The sequence below is a fragment of the Euprymna scolopes genome, chromosome 21 (genome assembly GCF_053919585.1).
Source record: "Euprymna scolopes isolate OS-2025 chromosome 21, ASM5391958v1, whole genome shotgun sequence".
NCBI lineage: Eukaryota > Metazoa > Mollusca > Cephalopoda > Sepiida > Sepiolidae > Euprymna > Euprymna scolopes.
The window spans coordinates 25,684,695-25,703,383 of record NC_136502.1 but is presented as its reverse complement, the minus strand read 5'-3'; the positions used below and the strand labels follow the sequence as shown (position 1 = coordinate 25,703,383).

At 27.6% G+C, this 18,689-nt stretch overlaps 3 protein-coding genes across 3 annotated transcripts in view; all 3 read right to left on the bottom strand.

Annotated features, from left to right (window-relative positions):
* The window catches only part of LOC145242749 (protocadherin Fat 4-like), a 212,420-nt gene that overhangs the window by 45,268 nt on the left and 148,463 nt on the right, over positions 1-18,689 (bottom strand). The gene's annotated exons all lie outside the window — the stretch shown is intronic.
* Positions 34-7,405, bottom strand: LOC145242908 (protocadherin beta-11-like). The gene is made up of 4 exons (XM_080106020.1): positions 6,991-7,405; positions 2,865-5,334; positions 2,102-2,264; positions 34-704 (listed from the first exon to the last, which is right to left on the bottom strand). Exons 2-4 carry the CDS (start codon positions 5,295-5,297, stop codon positions 439-441), a joined length of 2,862 nt encoding a protein of 953 aa, XP_079962146.1. The 5' UTR covers positions 5,298-5,334; positions 6,991-7,405; the 3' UTR covers positions 34-438.
* On the bottom strand, positions 7,719-18,475 carry LOC145242901 (protocadherin beta-2-like). Its single transcript, XM_080106013.1, has 4 exons — positions 18,298-18,475; positions 13,533-16,027; positions 12,942-13,098; positions 7,719-8,123 (listed from the first exon to the last, which is right to left on the bottom strand). The coding sequence occupies exons 2-4, from the start codon at positions 15,969-15,971 to the stop codon at positions 7,855-7,857; spliced, it is 2,865 nt and encodes a 954-aa protein (XP_079962139.1). The 5' UTR covers positions 15,972-16,027; positions 18,298-18,475; the 3' UTR covers positions 7,719-7,854.

Here is an 18,689-nt window from a genome sequence, read left to right as displayed (position 1 = left end):
ATACTCCCAGAATGCAATTTGTTATTTCATCTCTTTGTTCTTTTCTTTCTTAAATCTAGACAATGTAATGATGGCTGTGTTTGTTAAATTCCTATCAAAGTGTGTCTTATGTAAGTATATAAAAATATTTTCAGTGTTACATTCATGTCTGTATAATCTTATAACATCATTACAATTATGATTTTGTATTAGTTTATATGAATATCTGTCTATATATACTGCATAATTAAAAAACAATCTTTGTTTATTGAAATATTACTGCTATATTTGTCTAATATATATTTTAATTATATTTAAATCTAGCTTTTCAAGAAATAATTCAATATTTTATGCTTATTCATAGTTTTACTAGTTTGTTTGGTTATAAGCATTTCAACTAAATCTTTTTGTTTGTACATATCAGATCTACAAATAATTCAATTTCACTGATGTAGATAGCTACAGAGGTACTGGGGGTAAGGGTCTTGGATTTCTATAAATATTTCCTGTTGACGGGAGACTTGTATCGGAAGAATTACTGTCTTCTGTCACAGAGTCTTTGTTGTCATTGTTTTGTGAAATTGTTGGTGTATAGAATCCCCTGGCCACAATGGTTGTATCACTTGGATAGTTGACAGTCTGTCCCAATGGTCTCATCTCTGTTTCTTGTGCTGGCAATCTTCTTTCTTTTGATGGAGAATTGCAGTACTGGGAAGTATACATTCCTTAAAAATATAACCAATGTAAAATAATTAAACATCATTAAAGAGGAAATAATTAGTTTAGTATATTATTCTAATCAAATATGTAATTTTAACATATCATTTGATAAGCCAAAGACCTGACATATAGGTGGCACCACTAATAAAAAATTTGTATAATGTTTATAAAGTAGTAGCCTTCAAATAGAATTTGAAAAAATTTGAGCTCAATTAGATTATTAGTTTATAAATTACAATTATTTAAATGAAGCTACTCTTGCAAATTTTCAAAATAATGGAAAAATCTGAGTTATGTGTATTGATAAAGCATTGTATTCTGATAGAAAAGATACCATTCAAGTAAAGCAATTGCTTGATAAGTATCATTCCAACTCTATTCTGTCAGAAACAACAGTTAAGAGATTGTATGCTGACTTTAAATGTAATCCTACAATCACAACTGATACTGAATGCTCATGTTGCCTAAATACAGCAGTTGTCCCAAAAAACATCAATGTTTGCCAAAATTTATTGTATTGAAAATTTTTATAAACTTTTTGTGAGATTTCCATTTATATTTTTCATGTGCAATTTTAACCATGTCATATTTTTGCCTAAATTCATTATTACGATCTATAGATTTTAGTGTTACTGGTAGTTTATAAATATAAATAATATAAATATTTATCATTTTATCATTAGTACCAGCAATGTAATATTAAATTTAAAAAGAAAAATGAATTAAAAATTATTTTTGGAATTTAAAATTAGACTAAAAAATCTTTCCAATTCTGAGACATCAAAAAGTCCTGATTTTTTTTTTTTTTTCCTAATTCCAATAAATTACACTAAGATTAGTTCAAATAAAAAATAATTACAAAATAAAACAATGAATAAACAATTCATTATATGATGATGGTATATTTTTGAGATGAGGCTTGATAATTATTTTGAATTGTTTGGACTATGATTCTCATCTTGGTTATTTTTTCCACAATGTTTTGGCTGAGGTAATCTCTGATCATCCTCAGGTGCATTCACACTGATGTTATTGGTGAATAGTGAAAAATGTTGGGTTTTTTTTTTGCTTTCCCAACGAACACATCCATTAGAAATTCAAAATGCAAATAGCACCAAGTCTATTTCTTTATTTAATAAATCCGGGTCCATTCTGTTTTTTGATACAATGATTGTATATTTTTGAGATGAGAATTGATAATAATTTTGAATTGTTTGGACTATTATTCTCATTTTTCACTATTCACCAATAACATCCAGGCTGAATGCACCTGAGGATGGTCGGATGTTATATTGACCAAAACGTTGTGGAAAAAACAACCAAAATGGGAATAATAGTCCAAACTATTCAAAATAAACAATTTATGGTTAAAAAATTGAAAAATAAATCATTTAAGACTTACCTGTAACTTCTCTCTGTCTTGAATTTCCTTCCTTGTTGCTATTTCTGTTATCAGTATGAGACAATTTTGGTGATGAGTAATTCAGATACTCAGAAGAACTGGCTTGCTGAGGTTTATTTTTAGGATTATTTAGAAGCAATTTTTCATCTTGAACGTAGGGCTGCTGTATAAAATATGATAAAAAAAATTATTTATTACTTTTATGTATGTGTTCACTATTAAGTATATGAAAATATTATTTATTTGTTTATTTTGAAATAATGAAATTATATAATTTGCACAGAAATAGGAATATATATATATCATGTACTTTGATGAAGAAAATAAATAATATATCATTAGGTAAGAATATATAATATTTAAGAAAAATAGGAGAGAAAAATGTGAGAACAAAGTTAATCAGAAGTCTGAGTTTATTTAAATGTGAAAATAACTGGGTACTAAAATATTTATCAGAAAAGAGAAAAAAGGCATCACAATGATTTGAATTTTTTTTTTGGATTCCATCTTATGTAAATTTTAAATTAATGTAGTAGAAAAAACAAACATGTTGATGTAATTAAAATATACAGTAATATACTAATTATAAGTTACTTTTTATATTATAAAGCAAAATCAGCATTGTAACAAATACACAACATGATAAATTATAAATTATGTTATTAATAAATAAGATGATAAAAATATCAATGGACTAGTTGAAAAAGATTTATATTAAATATAAATTTAATAATATAATCTTCATTGTGAAATAAATATTTACCTGAGATTCAACATTTGTAGATGTTTGTGGAAGAGAAGCGGATCTTTGTTGATGACTGGGGACCTTTTCTGTAGGATTGGGTTCTCTGCTGCTATGATTTATATGTGCATTTCTTATTTTATCTGGTTGGCTTTTGTTTACATTGACAGCAGTTGGCCAAGATATTCCCTGCTTTGAAGGACACATCAAATGTCTCTGATCACTCATATATCTGCCACTTGGACCAACAACACCCACATTGGCTGGTGCCATTGCATGGGCATATGTGACATTTCTCTGATCATTACAGCGAATGATACACACCGAGATTGAAGCAGTAATGATGACTGCTACGGTCACTGCTACAACCGTAATAATAATGACTGATGTAAGATCAACTTTATCTTCAGTGATTGTATGAACGGCACTTAGCATTTCTGATGTCTTGTTGCTTACAGTGACAGTGAAAAACATACTAGTTGTTGCTGATAGAACTGGACTACCACTATCCTTGACAACAAACACTAGCTCATAGGAACCAGCATCTTGTTGCGCAAGCACCCGATTGAAAGTTAACAAACCAGTGTACTGGTTGATGGTGAACATCTGCTTGTCATTGCCTCTGATTATTTCATATTTTAGAAATGCATTCTCTTGACTATCTCCATCAGCTGCCTTTACACAAGTGATGTTCTTTGAATGATGCCGGTAATATACAACATCCATGTTATAAGGATTGACACTGGGAAATGTAAAATACGGAGCATTATCATTTTTATCAGTCACTTCAACAATGACGTTGACTGTATTATTGAGAGATGGGATTCCATTATCTTTCACAAATACTTGAAACTTGTAAATGTTTTGAAACTCATGATCCAGTGACATAATTGCTGAAATCATGCCATCATCTTTGATTTTGAAAGGTAAAAACTGTTTGTTATTTGTGAGCAGAGAATAGGTGAGTTTCCCTCCAACTCCCAGGTCTGGGTCTGTTGCATTGATGAAGCCAACAGAAAATCTCGACTTCTCATTCTCTTCAATCAAGAACTTAAATGTCTCCATAGAGAACTGTGGCCTTACATCATTCACATCGGTGACTTTGATGGAGAACTTACTCTTACTTTGCAGTGGAGGAGATCCTTTATCTTGACAGCTGATGATAATTTCATGCTTTGCCTCTCTTTCTCTATCCAATGCTTTTTTCACAATTACTTGGTATTTCTTAGTGTCGAGACTTTGTAGTTTAAATTTATCATAATGCAGATTGCAACTCACTTCTCCATTTTGTCCAACATCATGATCAGTCACTTTTACATATGCAATGGAACTTCCAATTTTGATTCCTTCAGAAACTGATGTTGAATCTTTTCCTGATGCTGACAAGAACTTGAGATGAATGATTGGAGGATTATTTTGTTGATTAATTACATTTACAATAACCATTGATTTAGCTGTTAATGAAGGTTTACCTCCATCTTGTGCTTCAACATACAAAATATGCGTTAATATATTACTTAAGGTGAATTTTTTCTCTAAGAAAATCTGTCCAGTTTGTTGATTTAATTTAAAATGACTTTTAGCAACATCAGATGTTTTTGTACTGAAATGATAAGTGACTCTTCCATTTTTACCAGAATCTAAATCTGTGGCAGATAAAGTTGCAATCGATGAAGTTTCGCTTGGTTCATTTTTTATGGTAACATTGTAAACATTTTGAGAAAAAAGTGGAGGATTATCATTGATGTCTGTAACAGAGACATGAATATTCAACGTACTTTGTTTATTTGGCATTCCACCATCTTTAGCTATTACCTTTACCATATACTTGTCTTTCACTTCTCTATCCAGACTCTGTTCAAGAATTAAAGAGAGGTCTGATGTTCCATCAACATTTTTAGAAACAGACAAACCAAATGGTTCATCTTTATATTTTTTCAGTTCATAACTAATTTGTGAATTAATTATTCCAACATCTTTGTCAATTGCATTTGGTATTAATTTTCTCATTCCTTTTCCATCTCCTTCTGCAAATTCTATAGTCACTTGTTTATCAGGAAATTCTGGTTGATGGTCATTCACATCTTGAATTATTACTTTTAATTCTAATATTCTACTGATTGTATTTTCTTTCTGAACTGCAACATCAACCATCACAAAGCATTCTTTTCCATAAGTACATAAAGATTCAGCATCCAATGTCTGTGCTGTATAAAGTTTTCCTGTATTTTTAGAAATCCGGAATAATGGAGAGCTGCTTGTTCCATCTTGTTCCATAAGACTGAATGAAATGAGATTTTGATCTTGTATGGCCACATCATCCATCACATTAGAATCGGCAGCAATGTCTCCAAGGTAAGTGCCAGGACTTTTGCCTTCTTCAACTTTGAATGTCAGATCAACACCTTGAGAAAGGTACAAGAAACCAGTGAGAATATATATTATCAACAGCATGGTTCTTTTTCTCTAAATTGTAGTCTGTAAAAGTTTTCTGAAATATAAAGTAAATACATTTTTATCATCAAAATAAAGTTAATGTTATGGTATTTAAAACAGTACTTCATTTTGTAAGAATTCAAAAGTCTGGTACAATTTTTATTTATATTCTGTATTTGGACACATTTCTATAAATAATGATATAATTGAATTTAGTATGTGCTTAGTTACTTAACATGCTTATATTATTACTGTTGCAACACCTATTGTCTTTCCAAGTTTAACAATCTATATATTAATATGATAACGTGTGTGTTATTTTCTATGTCATGCTTACATCCAGATCGTTTAATTGTTATGTACTTCCATTTCTTGTAATAAATTATTTTACCAAGAATTCTTCATAAGTTTTGGTTTCAGTTTCGATTATAGCTGATGGCACTTAAGTCATCTATTTTTTTCTAAATAATTATATCAAGAATTCTTCATAAGTTTTGGTTTAGGTTTCGATTATAGCTGAAGGGGGTCCAGTTAAATATTATATATATTGTTATATATATATATATATATATATATATATATATATATATATATATATATATATATATTTATATTCTTCATAAGTTTTGATTTCGATTCAGGCTGATGCACTCAAATCATATGGATATTTTTTTAATTTTTGAAATCACAACTTTATAATATATAAGAATCCATAAAAAATTTACCTTATATATAGAGTATATATGTGAAATCTGCATACATTAAAATATCGGATTTAAACATATTTTACAACCTGGCTACGTTGAGCGTCTCTGTTAGTTTAGATAAATACTTTTGCAGTTTTAACAAAAGAGCTATAATAATACCAGGGTGTCTCAATTTATGCTGAACATCCACAAAATGCCAACATCAATATATTACATGTGAAAGAGTCCTCTGTGGAATTTCTACATGCTAGTTAAAATAATTATGAAATATATAAATTAAATTACTTTCTTCTATAATATATTAAGAAGCAAATGTGCTTATTTAATATTCAGTAATTAATAAAGCAAGAGAAAAATATGGTGAGAGGAGAGTACTATTAATTAGATGATGCAAATACAAGTAATGTTGAAAATTGATAGAAGCATTATGAGTATCATTGATGAGAACAATAGTAAATAGGAGTGATGTGGAATAGGTTATTTCTGTGTAAGGTATTCTAAATAGATTCATGGTAAATAATAATAACACAAGCATGAATGAAGAAATATGTGATAGATTAGAATTAACTCCAGCATTAAAAATCACGGTACCTTGTTTGCATGTGTTTGTATAAAATCCTGTCAGAAATGAGTCACTTATATAAATCTATATTCAACATAAAATTAATAAAATTCTTATTTATGATATATTTCAAATGTCTACACTTTGAAACTTGTTTCATAGCAGCCATATTTGTTATAAATCAAATTCTTTTGTTTCTTTGAATATTAGATATAAATCAATACTCAACAGCATTAACAATTGATATATTCTATTATAAAAGTGCATATAATGAAGTAATACTCTTAATAATTTTTTTCTAATTAAATCAGCATCTTCTGTAATTAAAATGGATGGAATAATATTGTCATTGTTACTTCATGCATTCATTTATATTTGACATAATTTGAGATTTAAAACAGGAAGAAAAAAATCAGAATAAAAAATCTTGTAATTTACTAACCTTTTTAATAATAATAAAATACTCCGTGACAAGAAGGGAACTACATTTTCATTATAATTCCTAAAGTAGTTTTTTAGTAAGAATTATGAGAGAAATTTGTTTTATTTAAGGTTAATCATGAGAAAGGAGGCAGCAGTCCTAGTGAATGTGGTGTGTGCACTATGTCAGCTATTGTTAAATGATGACTACTATTCACCACAATAATGAGATTTCATAACATTTATTAATCAATTATGTTTTTAATATCAGAAATTGTTCACTACCTTGATATTTTAAAATATTCATATTATGAGAGAAAAATTTTGATAAAATAATTATTTTGAAAATAAACGTTTTCTACTCCCATAATGCAATTTTTTAATTGAATCCTTTGTTCCCTGCAGTTTGCTTTCTTCTTTCTTTCTTTAGAAACACCATGATGGCTTTTCTTACTGAGTGCTTAAACATTCCTCCTATGTAAGTATAGCATATATTTGCATCAATGCAGAAATAATATTATCAAATTTATATATACAGTATTTTTGAAAATTATATTATTATAATTATAATGAGAGTTTCAGAATATACATTTAAGGTTGATTTTTAATTCTGATCTTTAACCTAGTTTTTTTCCCCCCTTTCAAAATTAAACAATCTTTCCATTGAATGTTCTTTGATATGAAAAAGAATTGTCTTAATACTCTATGTAATTAAAATAATTTCAAATTTTAAAAATGTTTAACATTTTTATTTATTTGAATAGTTTCTATTTCTGAATTTTTATCTAATGTATATTATTTCCAAAGTAAATATTATTTCATATACAAAAAAAAATTGGTTTTATGAAACGGTAATGCTGATTAGAGTATATCATATATTAAAATATCATTGAGGTACTGGAGGTAAGGGTCTTGGATTTCTATAAATATTTCCTGTTGATTGTTGGCTTATATCAGAAGAATTACTATCCTCTGTCACAGAGTCTTTGTTGTTTTCATTGTTTTGTGAAAGGCTTGGTGTGTAGAATCCTCTAGCCACAATGGTTGTATCACTTGGGTAGTTGACAGTCTGTCCCAATGGTCTCATCTCTGTCTCTTGTGATGGTTGTCCTCTTCGTTTTGATGGAGAATTGCAGTATTGGGAAGTGTAAAGTTCTGAAAAGAAGTATGCATTAGACATCGTTTTAATAATTCACTACTTCCCAATTTTCCCAATTAAATAGATTTTATAATAGTAGTATAAGGCGTGTGTGTATGTATGCAATATATATATATATATATATATATATATATATATATATATATAGTGTGTGTCTATATAATAATATTAAAGTCCAAAATATAGATTTGAGTAAAGTATAAGTCAACAATAGAAAAAAACAAAACAAAGGGAAGCTGAAATAAAATTGACATCAATACTAAAAATATTGCAGTTTCAGATCAAACAGAACTATTATAGAGTAAGCTCATACAAATAAATTCATAATATTATTTATATCAAGTCCAAGAATTCAAGAATCGTTTCTAAAACAATTAGGAATTTAAACATTTTTATTTTTTTTATTCTAATATTTCTTTTCTTCAACACCTTTTATAAAACAAACTAAAAATACTAGTGGCAAATAGAACTTTACATATATTCAAAGATATGTACAATTCTATGTGTTTCTAGTATTTTTCATATCTTTTTGTTTTATTTAAATTTTCATCTGTCATGTGTTATATTTGTGAATTTTATATTTATTTATTTTGTTGTTATTTGTCATACGTAATGTTTCCTATCCTAGTATTGTTCTAGTTACAATATTATTGTTATTATAATCATTATTACTATGATATTTATGGATTACTACTACTACTACTATTATTATTTACTTATTTCTTAATATAAAATTTTGTGATTCAAATCCATTATATATTGTCTCATTATTTCTTTTTCTTATTGTCATTATTATAATGTTTTGTACATGCGATTTTCTTTTGAGCTGTTATAATTTTATAAATATTAAAAAAAAAAAAAAGAGGTTGATGTTTTTTTGCTTGACTTTTATTTAATTTGTGATGCTTTGTAAAAAAGAAAGAAGGCATATTGTAAAAGATGTTTTTTAAAATCATAATTATCTTAGAAATGACTGTATGCCTAATCACTGTTATCTTGAATTCTTCGAATTGATATAAATAAGGTTATAAATTTATTTTTCATAACTTTTTGTCTCTCATATATGAGAGATAGCAACAGAATATCTTAAAGTAGTGTGGCATGTAAAACTAAATAATCCAAATAAGTAAATACAAACTTATTACATTTATTTCATTATTTTTTAATTAATTCTACTTTTGAGTGCATTTCACTGAGACATTTCATTTAAATTACTTAAAACTTGGTCTTTAAATTTGACACATAAAAAATAACCATTAATGATTTATATTAAACTTTTTTTTTTACAATAAATATTCTTATATATTTGTATTTATTTTTTTTAGTTATTTTCAATTGTAATTGTTGTAGACAATAATCATGAAACTGTCATCATTTACCACTGCCAAATCTTTTGAGAAATAAATTTTGCAATTGTATATTAATACATATTATATCAAGAGTGTAATTGGTCTCTATACTAAATAAACTATTAATCATATATTTATATACATAAAATAAAGTATAATTTGTTTTATATATAGTAGGTGTAATTACTTGTGTTGTTCAAAATCAGTTTCTGTATTTTTTGTGTTGTCATAATTAATTATAATGAAAATCAAAATGAATGCTTTACAGTAACATCGTAAATATCAAATTTCAAGTTTTGTTGATATTTTAGAAAAGAAAATTGCATTGAACTGAATCAGGAAATGTATGGATTTGAATAAACCAATAATTTATTTTAATGGATGGATTCATAATAGATTTACTATAGTTTTCCACAGAATATCTCATTGCAATTATCTCCCTTTTTTTGTATTGGCGATATGAATTTAAAATGGAAAAGAAGAAACAAAATGCTCGATGATTCGTCTGTTCAGTGGGTTTTATTCAAACAACTGTTTTCTAATGTGAAGTATATCCCTTTAGCTTCCAGTCAGTGCCGGATAATCAGAATAAAGATATGGATCATTTTGTCACTTTCTTATTGTAGTTATTCCATTTGTAACTTAGTTGTAAGCTGTTTTTAATTGTGGGTTATTATGCTTCGGTTTCCAGATAATGTTAGTTCATCAGGAGAGAATACACACTGTTTTGGGGCCAATCTCTCAACAGTTTTTATGTGTACCAACTTCACTCACCGGTGTGAGGCTAACAATATCTGAATTTTCAAGTAAACAAACTGTTCAAATCAATAAATAAAAAAAAATGGATGTTTCATAATGCAGTGGTTTCAGTTAACGGATAGCATCTCGCATGTCAAATTTAAAGTTTAATGGTTAGGTCTAGCATATGCATTAAGTAAAGACCATCCTATTAAAAGGAAAGAAGAAAAAATGAATTAAATGAATAAACAAATAAAATAAGTAATAAAAATAAATATCATAAATAAAATAAGATAACTAATTAAATGGATAAATAAATACAATAAAATAAAAAGTAAAAGAATAGGAATGTGCATGATTATATATGTGTGTGTGTGTATATATATATATGTGTGTGTGTGTGTGTGTGTGTGTGTGTGTGTGTGTGTGTGTGTGTGTATATGTGTGTGTATATATATATGTGTGTGTGTATCTATATATGTGTGTGTGTGTATATATATGTGTGAGCGTGTGTATATATATGTGTGTGTGTATATATATATATATATATATATATATATATATATATTATTATTATTATTATTATTATTATTAAGTGAACTCTGAAACTACTAAACTCTTTCTGAATGTTGGGAAATAAATTCTAAGCATTACAGTGGGTAACAACATAAGTTATGTATATTGATAAACAAAATGAAAAAAAAATGAAAATGCTAAATATAAACGTTTTCTATTTTAACAACATTTTATGCTTTGTTTTATTTCCTTTTTTATTTTCATAACATTTTAAACTTATATTACTGAATACTTTTTAAAAATCTACAAATATAATGAACTTAAATTTTAAAATTTAAATTAAATTTATCACATTAACAATAGTGAAAAACACATTATTTTGTTTTGGATTACAATTTCCCACTTGGTTTGAGAATCAATTTCCTTTAGAGTTCTTTTCTTCTGACTACAGTTTTTGCATAAACAAGTCGTGTGTAGGATTCATACTAATTGTGAATTTCATCATTCTTGAATGATTTGGTTATTTCAATTATTTATAATAATAAGATTTTTTGGTTATGGTCTGCTTCATAAACACAATAAATAATTATTAACAGTACTGGCCTTTATAGAGACAGGTATTTTTTTGGTGATATATTATAAAAGAGTTTAAATAATTAGACCAGGAAGGGAATAAGGACACCAACTAGTGTAAGTCGAACAGAGAAACAAAACAGGGTTTGACCTTAACCTTTTCACATGCACATGACCTGTAAACAAATATAAAATAACCAAGTTTTCGAATTTTCCTGATTGTTTCACCGATTATTGTAACCAACATTTATTTTTATTTTTTTAATTTATTTTTAATGTAATGTGCATTTTAATATATTTACAAAACTTTTAATAAAACAATTTAAACCAAACTTTTTAATGGCAGGTATTTTATTTATTAAATAAGGGGAAACCCACTGAAGCAAACGTTTTGATAGCAAGCATTTTAATTTTTTAAATATAGAAGAGACACACACTCTCTCTCTCTCTCTCTCTCTCTCTCTCTCTCTCTCTCTCTCTCTCTCTCTCTCTCTCTCTCTCTGTGTGTGAAGGTCAAGGTCAAGATCAAACCAGTGTTTTAAGAAATCTATCCTTTTGTTTCTCTTTTCAGTTCATGTCAATTAGGGTTCTTATTCCCTTTTTGGTCCAAAGAATTACAGAAAAGCTTTTATGCTAACATTTGCAGAATATCAGCAATGAGTTTATTTACTTTTTGATAATTTAAATTTAAAAGAATTTTTCTTAAACAGATTAAACATTTTTAAAAAATTTTCAAATGTTAACAGAATATCAAATCAATCTGAATGTTTATATTATTTTTTAAGCATTTGTGTGAAGCTCATTTTAGTAAAAAGTAACAATAGAATTTTTAAAGTCTTCAAAATTATAAATACTGGATGAGTCACGGGAAACAGATGTTTTTAAAGAAAAGCAATTCAAAATCAATAACTAACTAAAACAAAGTTTAATGGAAAAGGTATACAAATAACAACAAACTAAACAGCATCTTAAGCAGGTTTATAAACTTCCTTTCTCACTCCTTATCCTTTACTCAAAGAGAGCAAGAAGCGTTCTAAAACATCCCCTTTCCATAACTCACCCTGTATAAGTCTAAACTATTGTTATAATTTAATTAAAAGCAATATAACAGATGTATTTCAGTAGTTCAAATAAGATATCAATGAATTTGTAAGATATATGTAAAATAAATAAAAAGTATAATCAATTAATAATTGAAGACTGATACAAACAATTTCCATTGAAGAGTTTTTTGAAAATTTCAAGAACAGATCAACTCTTTTGTGTCTGAATTTTGTGATTAAGAGTCATTCTTATTTACATTGTTATTCTTCAAACTATTATATTTATCTTTTAGGTGATGTGCTCGATGGATTTCTTCAGGTATATCATTCAATTATCACTGTACATTAATGAATAATACACCTGAAGAAGACACAGCAGCTGAAATATTAATATTAATAAAAACATTTTATTTTATGCAATAGAAAGTATTTTATATTCTAAAATTAATTTTTTTCCAGAGAAACATTTTTTCATTCCCTTTATGATAAAGATAGGATAGCTATATTAGAGGGAATTTAAATTTGAGTTCTTGATTCTATTTTTAATGTTATTAATCAATAAACCCATTCATAGTACTAAGGAATTGGAACTTACCTGAAATATCATTTTGACTTAGGTTTTTTGCATTCCTGCTCTCCCTACTGTTGGTACGAGACAGTTTAGGTGATGAATAGTTTGGATACTGTGAAGAACTGATATCGCCTTTATTATTTGGTCTATTTGAAGATACTATATCATCTTGAATATATGCCTGTAAAAAAAAAAGTTATTCAGTACAAATATCCAGAGTACACAGCAATATGCATGTAAGATATATGTAACAATGCATGATCCCATAATATGCAGATGAAATTAGCTTCCATATTCAAAGTGTTGGAATTGTAATTTCTTATACAGTGTAATTAAAGTTAAATCTTAAACTAAAAACAATATTTATGAACAAAAATATTATAAAACAGTTTTCTTAAAAGAAAGTTTACATTATTATATTGGAATTTTAACAGAAATAATCACCAAATAGAACCAGAAAATAACTCTGTGAAACATTAAATTAATATGCACAATATACTGTTCACATAAAAAATACATAAAAATCTGTTTTGTTTTTGTTGTTAGTTCTTTCTGTATTTTCTAATAAGAAATAAAACTTTCTTCAAAATGAAAATATGTATATAAAAATTATACCTGAGATGCTATCTGTGTGACCCTTTGAGTCTGAGGTAGCGAAGCCGATCTCTGTTGCTGATTGGGAGGATTTTCTGCAGAATGAGATTCTCTATTGGTTTGGTTGATATGTGCACTTCTCATTTTATCTGATTGGCTTTTGTTTACATTGACAGCAGTTGGCCAAGATATTCCCTGCTTTGAAGGACACATCAAATGTCTCTGATCACTCATATATCTGCCACTTGGACCAACAACACCCACATTAGCTGGTGCCATCGCATGGGCATATGTGACATTTCTCTGATCATTACAGCGAATGATACATACCGAGATTGAAGCAGTAATGATGACTGCTACAGTCACTGCTACAACTGTAATAATAATGACTGATGTAAGATCAACTTTATCTTCAGTGATTGTATGAACGGCACTTAGCATTTCTGATGTCTTGTTGCTTACAGTGACAGTGAAAAACATACTAGTTGTTGCTGATAGAACTGGACTACCACTATCCTTGACAACAAATACTAGCTCATAGGAACCAGCATCTTGTTGCGCAAGCACCCGATTGAAAGTTAACAAACCAGTGTACTGGTTGATGGTGAACATCTGCTTGTCATTGCCTCTGATTATTTCATATTTTAGAAATGCATTCTCTTGACTATCTCCATCAGCTGCCTTTACACAAGTGATGTTCTTTGAATGATGCCGGTAATATACAACATCCATGTTATAAGGATTGACACTGGGAAATGTAAAATACGGAGCATTATCATTTTTATCAGTCACTTCAACAATGACGTTGACTGTATTATTGAGAGATGGGATTCCATTATCTTTCACAAATACTTGAAACTTGTAAATGTTTTGAAACTCATGATCCAGTGACATAATGGCTGAAATCATGCCATCATCTTTGATTTTGAAAGGTAAAAACTGTTTGTTATTTGTGAGCAGAGAATAGGTGAGTTTCCCTCCAACTCCCAGGTCTGGGTCTGTTGCATTGATGAAGCCAACAGAAAATCTCGACTTCTCATTCTCTTCAATCAAGAACTTAAATGTCTCCATAGAGAACTGTGGTCTTACATCATTCACATCGGTGACTTTGATGGAGAACTTACTCTTACTTTGCAGTGGAGGAGATCCTTTATCTTGACAGCTGATGATAATTTCATGCTTTGCCTCTCTTTCTCTATCCAATGCTTTTTTCACAATTACTTGGTATTTCTTAGTGTCGAGACTTTGTAGTTTAAATTTATCATAATGCAGATTGCAACTCACTTCTCCATTTTGTCCAACATCATGATCAGTCACTTTTACATATGCAATAGAACTTCCCACCTGAATATTCTCAGAAACTGATGTTGAATCTTTTCCAGCGGCTGATAGAAATTTAAGCCTAATTATTGGTGGGTTATTTTGATTGTTAACAACATTTACAATGACCATTGATTTAGCTTTTAAAGAAGGACTGCCACCATCAGAGGCCTCTACAAATAAATTATAGATCAACATATTACCTATTGTCAACTTTTTCTCTAAGAAAATCTGTCCAGTTTGTTGATTTAATTTAAAATGATTTTTCGCAACATCCGATGTTTTTGTACTGAAATGATAAGTGACTCTTCCATTTTTTCCAGAATCCAAATCTGTGGCAGATAAAGTTGCAATAGAAGAAGTTTCACTTGGTTCATTTTTGATTGTGACATTATAAAGATTTTGTGAGAAGACAGGAGGATTATCATTCACATCTGCAACTGAAATGTGAACATCTAAAATACTTTGTTTAGAAGGAGATCCACCATCTTTAGCAATGACTTTTACCATGTAGCTTTCTTTCACTTCTCTGTCCAATCTTTCTTTCAGAATAATATAGAGATCAGCAGTTCGGTCATAGTTTTTTGATACAGTTAAAGCAAATGGTTCATCTTTATATTTATTTAGTTCATAAGTAATCTGAGAGTTGATAACACCAATGTCTTTGTCAATAGCATTAGGAATTGATATTTTTGTTCCTATAGCAATATCTTCAGAAAATTCAATTGTTGTTTTCTTATCAGGAAATTCTGGTTGATGGTCATTTACATCAAGTATGATGATTTTAATTTCTAAAATCTTCATGATTGTGTTGGACTTTTGTACTGCAATATCTATCATGAGAGAACATTCCTTATTAAATGTACACAGAGATTCAGCATCCAATGCTTGTGCTGTATAAAGTTTTCCTGTATTTTTAGAAATCCGAAATAATGGAGAGCTGCTTGTTCCATCTTGTTCCATAAGACTGAATGAAATGAGATTTTGATCTTGTATGGCCACATCATCCATCACATTAGAATCGGCAGCAATGTCTCCGAGGTAAGTGCCAGGACTTTTACCTTCTTGGATTTTAAAAGTCAAATCTATGCAGTAAATAGAATGTAATATCAAAAGCAGGAAGAATGTCTGTAATAACATTTTAGCCTAAGTAATGTCTCCTAATTAATGAGATGTCCAACAAGTCTGTTATAGATCTGTAAAAATAGAATACGGATATTTTAGTCATTTTAAACTGGTAATCCATACATAAGAAAATGTAGTAAACAATAATTTTCAAACTTAACCATTGCCAAATTCAAATACAAATACAATATATTTTTTAGTACTGAGTTTTTTTTTATGAATTAAATATTTTAAGTTTTTGTATGAATAATCTATATAATTTGTGATTTTAAGCATGATAAAATATCTTACTTTTCATTAATGATAATTTTGATTTTCACTTACATCTTGATATGTTTTTCAATAATATTTCCCTATGTTGTAATGAGCTGTCAACTAGACCTTTTTATGCATCTAAGTAAATACTTATATAAATCTTTCTCCAACCTAAGTTGGGAGTTTGTGTATAAATGTATTACAATATATATAGATAATAAAGAAGAATAAAGAATACATACATTAGTGAAAACCAAAGAATACAAAGTAAGTTTAGTTTTAATTCTTAATGACTGAAAAATCTTTTAACACTTGTCAGATTTTTAATTTTGTATTACAAAATGTTTCTAAAATATTATTTAATTTCATTTTATAAGAAAACATGACAGTATTTTTCTCTGAACGCTTGAACTTTAATTATTTTTTCTTCGATAGATTGAATTGTAAAAGAATTTAATCAATTTAAGATTAAATGAATCTGCTTTGGATCAACTGATGACAAGAAATCATTAAAAAATGTGGTGAAATATCACAAAAAAAGAAGCAAAATGCTTACTATTTTATTATAATCTATATATAAATTTAAATTTATTAAAAATTATCTTAAAGTCAGAGAAAAAATAATTCATGATTCACTTGATTTTAATAGAATATTAGGCCAGAACTTCCCGTCTCATGGAAAACAAAAATAAAGAAAAACCTGTACGATGTATGTACCTGTGATAGAAATAAAATATTGTGCACCAAAATTCACATAAATTATTCAAGTAGTTTTATTTTTATAAAAAAAATCATTTTTAAGCGAATTTGAATTTTTCCAATGTCTCCTCGCCATCTTAAGGATGGCTTTCTAAAATCTTACAAACATTTGAATTATTTGGAGCGTTTGTTCCTTTATATTGTTTTCAAGATTGCATTGCAAGATTATCACTTGTTGTTTAGCCATAAAATTGGATTTTCTCATTTAAAAAAATTATTTGACCAATTTACATGATTTTTGGCATATATTTTTATATATACATCATAAAGATTTGCTTTTAGTTTTGTTTTTTCATAGAAGTTCGAAACAAGCACTATACATTTTTAAGTAGTAAGTTAAGTAATAACAGTTTTTAAACACTTTTAATGAGTAATTTAAAAATTCATTTTTGTGAAATTAAATTTTTTCAAATAACTTAAACATAAATATAATGATGTAAGAAACATACTATGTAAAATAATGTAATTTTATTTATTTTACATACTATGTAAAATAAAACAATGTTACTCTTGTTAAAGCAATGTGATTTTCTTTCAAAAATGCTTACTTAGTGCAGTTGTCTCCCTTGTCTTTACTATCTACCTATGGTTTATCCCATTTTTATGAACATAATTTGTGTATATATTTGAATTATCACTAGGAGCAAATATTACAGAGTATAAATAAATATTGTTCAATGTTATATATTCCAATCTTACTTTTGAATATACATATAAATAAATATATGATGCTTAAGCAAGTAATATCCTCAGTTTTAATGCTGGTTTAAATAATGTATAAACATCAAACAATTTTTATATGAAAAATAGAATCTCTTCAATATCTTGTAAAACACTCAAAAAGAAAAATCCAATCACAGTATTTAATGCGTATAACAAAAAATAAATCATGAGTCATTATTTTTTATATCAAGCAAAAAAAAAAAATATTTTGAATTCATAAATAAATGAAAATCAATTCATTTCATTTAGTAATTACAATATGATAAACAAATTGAGGAAAAAAAAACTAATTCCAAATATAAAAAGTATCCAATGAATTTCACAAAAAATATTAAAATAATTACCACTAATTCACTATTTTTATGAAGTTTCTGGTTATATTTAATATTTTCTGAGTAGATAACTTGAATTTCAATATTAAAAAATGGTAAATCACATCTGTTTTCTAATATTGGATGTAAATATTATATATAATAATTGTAGAAGAAAAATGAATAGAATATTTTTCACAAGAATACTAAAAACAATAGTATTTTCTCATATGCATGTAAATCCATCACATTACTTGAATGAAGACTTGCAAGAAATATAAAAAATATCTTACCTTGTTTTGATTAGAATTTCTGTATTTCAAATACATTAAATGAAAATGTTGTCTTATGTTATGTTTTGCAGATGTTGAAAATAATACTACTCAGAGTGAAAATCGTCTCTTTGTTATGTTCATTTAATGTCGAAAGAAATAATCCTAATGAGTGTGTTGTATGAACAATGGCTGCTACAGTGGGAGATGACTACTATTCGTCAATGAGGTATGAAATTTCATTGGATTAAATTAGAATTATCTATTTTTAAAACAAGACAGTTTTTAATATTTATAAATTTTAAAATAAAACCTATAGTAATATTTAAAATTAAAAATAATTTTAAAAAAATTTTTATTCCCAAAATGCCCTCTGTTAGTTCAGCTCTTTGTCTTTTAAAAAATGTATTACC